This window comes from Odontomachus brunneus, unplaced genomic scaffold (genome assembly GCF_010583005.1).
Source record: "Odontomachus brunneus isolate Ranch 3 - 2012 unplaced genomic scaffold, Obru_v1 Obru_scaffold_038, whole genome shotgun sequence".
NCBI classification, from domain to species: Eukaryota; Metazoa; Arthropoda; class Insecta; order Hymenoptera; family Formicidae; genus Odontomachus; species Odontomachus brunneus.
In genome coordinates, this window is record NW_022639488.1 from 9626 (window position 1) to 15787 (window position 6162).

Here is a 6162-nt window from a genome sequence, read left to right on the forward strand (position 1 = left end):
ACCAAGGTTGAGCAACAGCAATGAAGACTGGGACCCAGACTACTCTTATAGAAATATCATACTAAGAATCATTGATAATTACTTATTTTCAGTATTAAAAATACTGGATAATAAGTAATTATCGATGATTCTTAGTATGATATTTCTATAAGGGTAGGAAATGGAATGACCAGTGCAGTTCGAGTTCGAAACCATGCAGAAACACGTATAAGCGAAACACCGCAAAATATAATGTACCAATTTTTTTTTATTATTTTAACAAAATAATCAAACATTAAGTTATATGGGAGTGCGCGTTACTATTTGTGCATGCTTGTGTGTTAAGAATACTTTATATATTTGGTATTCTGATGTTCTGAGAATATTCCATGTATATCCTCAGAATATCATGGACGATATTCTAAGAATATCCTGAGAACAAGAAAAGGGCGGAAGTAGGGATATCCTGGAGGAGTATATCGTGAGTATATCCTAATATATATGGAGTAAATCCTATATATATCGTGTATCAGATATGATATTTTTAGAATATTCTCAGAATATTCTCAGAATATCATGTGCTATCTGGGATATAGAAAGCAGAATATACAATGCAAATAACATTCTCTCAGAATAAAATATAATATTTATTTCAGAGTAGACTTAACACATTTGCACATTTTCTTTTTTATATATTATAAATAATTTCTTTACAGATAAATATGTTCTTTATAGATAAATATTTGCACATATAAATTTGGTATTACAATATATGTCAAAAATAAATTTCTCTGCTATTTCCCTCTCAGTCTATTGGCTTTTGGTATCATTTTCTATATGAAAGTCTAAACAATCATGTGCGATCATTCTTTTATAGTAATCACAAGATATATGATCAGTCTTTAAGTTACACCCAAAAAAAATTATGTACGATTATATATGAATATTGTTATTATATGACTATATAATAATACATAATTATATATATTCACAATGAACAAATTTTATATAAATATAATTTAAGTAAATACTTATGTTTATAGCAGTTTATATAGCGTGATGTCATGATGATGCCGTAATGATGTCATAATGATGCCAATTAAAAAATTTTTTTCTGTTTATTCAACATCACATTTTTTACAATTACATCTAATTTTACGTTTACTATATAGTCATATAGACAAAATTCATAAGTATGGGTTATTTTATATATAATCACATATAATTTAAGGCTACTGAGTATTCATATCAAATTAATATGGATACAATCATAAAATTAATGTGACATAATTTTCATTTTTAACTTAATTTCCTCATTATACTTTCATATTAATTTTACGAATATTTATTGTTAGAACAAAATATTTTAGAATTTATATTGTTAGGACAAAATATTTTATAAAGAATATTTTAGAAGTGTGCTTAATCGCAAATGTTTTATGGACATATAGTTTTATGTGAACGTATTTCGCAAGAATTCTTCGCATGCGTTTTTCGTTTCTGACGTCATTAAAAAGATATAGATGATACGTGTACCCAGGACTCTTAATATAATTTGTATGAATATTTTTTCTTGGGAATATTTTTTCTTGGGTATATGTGAAAACACAATCATACTTTGGTAAACATGGAACAATATTTCTACTTCAAAACTGGTTAATTATCTCTAAAATATTCCATCACCTATTATGTAAAATATATCCATAATGTATAAAATTAATTTTTATGTCAACTGCAAATGTATATTTAATTATCACCAGTATGATACATGGCATCTAAGAAGGATCTCGTAAAATCACTGACCACAGTTCTGTCTGGGATGCTTTGACTCATTCCATACATTGCAAGCTAAAATATAACATATATGATTGTCATTTCAAAAGAGAGACCATTGGTTTAGAATTTCAAATTTCGGTGTTTTGCTATTTCACCTTTCCTTCCACTTCACTATGTGGATCCTTCAAAATTTCTGTCAATGCATACTCGACGTCTTGTAAGAAGCGATCAGCTACATCTGGTGCAGTATGTACATAAGTAATACATATGTGTATACCGCAAGGAAATTGTAGTGTATTCAAATTCCATCCTTTGATATTGAGAGCCTCCGATAGTCGATAAATACTAAATTGATTTGAACCTAATGCAATAACAGATGTAGCTGGAGTACCAAAAATAAAAATTCCATCCAGTTTCCTCAATCTACATTGAAATCGTAAAAGATTTAGTATAAAAGCATAGTTTTAATTATAATATAAATACCCAGATAGATATATTTTGGCATATTATCTGTTTAACGACTAACACAAGGACACAGAGATGAGCCTTCATATAACATACAAATTTTGTATCAGTATATAAAAGAAATCCTTTAAGAGATACCACGACAAGAGATGCTACTTATTTTGCTGAGAAGAAAATGCCATTAATGACATGGCAAATGGAATTATGGTAATAAGTAAAAATTTTGATTAAAATTATGGCGAAATCACTCTAAATCTACTAGTTTTAAGAGAGAAATTTTGATAGTTTTTAAAACAAACATATTTTAAATACGTACTGTTTGGAGTAGTATCATAAAGTATATATTAAATGTTTGCATGCTGGGTTCAGTATTTCTATCTCATCTGAGTATGTTCTATAATTATAATCCTATAATTATTTACTTATTCTCGATGTATTTAGTAGTTTCGATTATTCTCTTAGTAGACTCTACATAGGCATCATATCCAAAATGTATTAACGTGGCCCAGCAAGCGGCTATAATTCCTCCTGCTCGAGATCCGTTTATGGTTGGAGAACCGTAAATACCACCAGGCCAGTCTGTGCTAATTGAATATTGATGATGCCGATATTTCTTGTTTCTATAAAGAATCAATGAAGATCCTTTCGGAGCATATCCGTACTGAAAACAGATTGGACAATTTTAATACATTTCAACTAGTACATACAAGGTTCCATACTGCGTTACTACAATGCGGACAAATACCTTATGAGTGTCGGCAGATATACTGGTCACACCAGGAAGTCGAAAATCAAAAGGTGGGAAATTATAACCAGCATCAGTCATAAAACAGGCTAGGAAGCCACCCAAACAGGCATCTACATGAACAGGTATGTTATATTTCATACCTAATTCAGAAATTTCTTCAATGTTATCCATTGTGCCATAGGGAAAATTTGGTGCAGATCCTACTAACTATTAGAAATATTATATCTAATACAGCTTTGGAATAATTTTATGTAATTATAGTGCATTATATCTTACCATTATTGTATTTCTTGTAATTGCCTTTTTCATAGATTTAATGCAGACTGTATAACTATTATCATTGACAGGTATAGAACGTATTTTTAAATTAAAATACTGTGCAGCTTTGTCAAATGATGAGTGAGCAGTAACAGGCATCACTATTTCTGGATGTTTTATGCCTTTGACTGCACGAGCATAATCTCTATATGCTTTACAAGCTAATAAAATTGATTCTGTACCACCTGTAGTCATCTGAAATATTTATCAAAAAGACTGCATACATCTGTGTCTAATTCATAGTAGTTAGAAACTAGAAAAATAATAAGAATGCTACTTACAGTTCCACAAGTTTCATGATCTCCATGAAACAGATTACAGGCCATTCTAACTACTTCTGCTTCCATTTTACAAACACCGGGAAAAACGTCTGGATGTAATGGATTTGTATATGATGCAATAGCATATATATTTCCCATGAGATTTACAAGTTTATCATCATTTCTGTAAACTGTTCCTGATACTTGACCTGCTTTCCAATCATAGTTACCTAAGAAACAAGAAAAATTCAGTCAAACTGTCACAATATTTGTTAAACTAGTACGATTGATTAATCTTACCTATATGAACATGTTGTTTTACGATATTTAATATTTCTTCATCCCTTAATCCTTTTGCAGGAAGCTTTACAGTAAATGGAATATCTTTCAATCGATTTAACGCATCTTTTTGAAAAGCTTCATTAACATTTGTTAATTCCTTGTTTATTTTATCTTGAATGGCAGGGATATAACGAGCTAGCTTGAATATTTGTTTCTTTGCACGTATCGTGAGACCTATAACATATAAACTTTAGAAAATTATAATAATAAAATATAATTACTTTAATATACAGTATAATCAATTGTGTTGGAAATTATTAGTAATACTGGATTTAATTATTTTACACAAAAGCATTATATTTACTTTCATCCTGAAAAATGAAGTTCCATAACCATATTGTAGCAAGAGTAGTAGTTGTAGTCATAGTTACTATTTGCCATGGTTCCTTATTTTGAAATAAATTATTTATGAATTTTGCTGGAACATCCGCAAAAGGGAGATGCATGTTTCCTAAAGATTGTAATACTAAACACTGATATAAAAATATTATTACATGTATATACATTATATAGCAATTTTCGGTAATTATTTAAGACAACTATCCTCACCTCCGATTTTAATGAAAATACTCATTCGACGCGTTTTTGCATAAATAAAAGAATCTGACCGAAAATAGTATCGCTCTACCTCGCGAAGAGAGATATTTAGCGTTACAGTTAGTCACATCTGAGGTTAAGGAATCTGTCATCTGAACGTAATACGAACTAGGCTTGTATTGAGATGCGTTCAACAACGCACTCAATTATTTTCTGCTATAATTTAGATTTTATGTGAATTTTTGTTTTAGATTAAAATAGAGAATTTAGCAGTAAATATTTATTTTGTCATTTTATTTATATTTATTTCCCAGTGAGAAATGACTTATCGATCGACGTCGAAAAGACGTCTATTTGACGATTTCGACGTCTTTTTGACATCGATCAATAAGTCATTTCTCACCAATCTTAAATCACATTATTTCCTTTCAGGAATAAGCACGATGAACCATTTAATAAGGCGAAGATTTGAAATTATATATATAAATTCTCTGCTTTAATCAAAAACCTAAATTATAGCAGAAAATAATTGAGTGTGTGTTGAACATATCTCAGTACAAGTCTAGTTCGCATTACGTTCAGATGACAGATTCCTTAACCTTGGATGTGACTAACTTTAATGCTAAATGTCTTTCTTCGCGAGGCAGAGCAACATTTTTTTCGGCCAGATTCTTTTATTTTATGCAAGAACGCGTCGAATAAGCCTATTTTCATCAAAATCGGAGGTAAAGATAGTTGTTCTAAATAATTACCCAATTTTCTCTTTCTCTCTCAGTTAAATTAAACATTAAATAAAATTTTTATAAGTGCAAGGAAAGTTGAGCTTACTAACGATTTGCAATTGATATCACTCAAATAATTGTATACTTACCAGTATACGTAATTGCAATTTTGAATGTAGACAGATTAATTAAATAACCGAGGTAGACTAAACAATTCAATAGAATGACTTGGCAATATAATAATCAGCGTTGAGACCTTTGAAAAAAAATCTTATCTATAATATCAAGCGTGTCATTGCTACTGAAGTAAATACTTAACAACTCGTTTCTTTTCGTATAAAGGTTGCGTTCCGAAATTCACTGCCAGTGCTGAAATTCTATAATGGACGCTAATGGGTCTTGCACACAGGACGCGGTAATGCTTGCCGCGCGGCGGAAGTTGACAGCCAATCATCATGCTGCTTTCCGTAATAACCTTCTAGCTCTTACGGAAAAACAACATATTGATTGGCTGTCGCGCAGACTTCTGCCGCACGGCAAGCATTACCGTGTGACGGAAGTTCGCGCGACAGCCAATCAATATGTTGTTTTTCCGTAAGAGCTAGAAGGTTATTACGGAAAACAGCATATTGATTGCCTGTTACACGAACTTCCGCCGCGCGGCAAGCATTACCGCGTCCTATATGCAGGAGCCATAACCATTAAGGCCTTTGCTACAATATAAAAATCAATAATTTTTAAAGTAACAAGAAAAAAATTTGATTTGCAAGGAAAATATAAAAACAAAAAATAAGATATTTATATAATTTGATACCAAATTGTATTTATTATATTACATAAGAATATATAAAGAATATATTATATTACATAAGAATATATAATGTTTATATAATATATTTATATAATAAGAGATATATAATATATAAGTAAAAAAAAATATATATACATATATATATATATATATATATATATATATATATATATATATATATATATATATATATATATATATATA

The 6162-nt window shown here is 29.8% G+C and overlaps 1 protein-coding gene across 6 annotated transcripts; it reads right to left on the minus strand.

Annotated features, from left to right (window-relative positions):
• Positions 1 to 602: 602 nt before the first annotated feature.
• LOC116844011 (sphingosine-1-phosphate lyase) lies at positions 603 to 5520 on the minus strand. Of its 6 annotated transcripts, none has more exons than XM_032815061.1 (9): positions 5297 to 5520; positions 4193 to 4339; positions 3847 to 4062; positions 3568 to 3776; positions 3245 to 3481; positions 2966 to 3175; positions 2643 to 2881; positions 1911 to 2178; positions 603 to 1827 (listed from the first exon to the last, which is right to left on the minus strand). In XM_032815061.1, exons 2-9 carry the CDS (start codon positions 4332 to 4334, stop codon positions 1726 to 1728), a joined length of 1623 nt encoding a protein of 540 aa, XP_032670952.1. In that variant the 5' UTR covers positions 4335 to 4339; positions 5297 to 5520; the 3' UTR covers positions 603 to 1725. The 6 variants fall into 6 exon arrangements, with proteins under 6 accessions (XP_032670952.1, XP_032670956.1, XP_032670953.1 ...); XM_032815065.1 differs by having other exon boundaries at positions 4193 to 4354; XM_032815062.1 differs by having other exon boundaries at positions 4193 to 4361.
• Positions 5521 to 6162: the final 642 nt, after the last annotated feature.

Bases quoted from the DNA above. Each gene is read 5' to 3' on its own strand.
- LOC116844011 (XM_032815059.1), bottom strand. From the start codon at position 4,462: ATGAGTATTTTCATTAAAATCGGAG. The intron at 4,355-4,437 runs GTGAGGATAGTT...ATCAGTGTTTAG, and splicing joins TATTTTCATTAAAATCGGAG to TATTACAATCTTTAGGAAAC. The intron at 4,063-4,192 runs GTAAATATAATG...TATATGTTATAG, and splicing joins CTTCATTTTTCAGGATGAAA to GTCTCACGATACGTGCAAAG.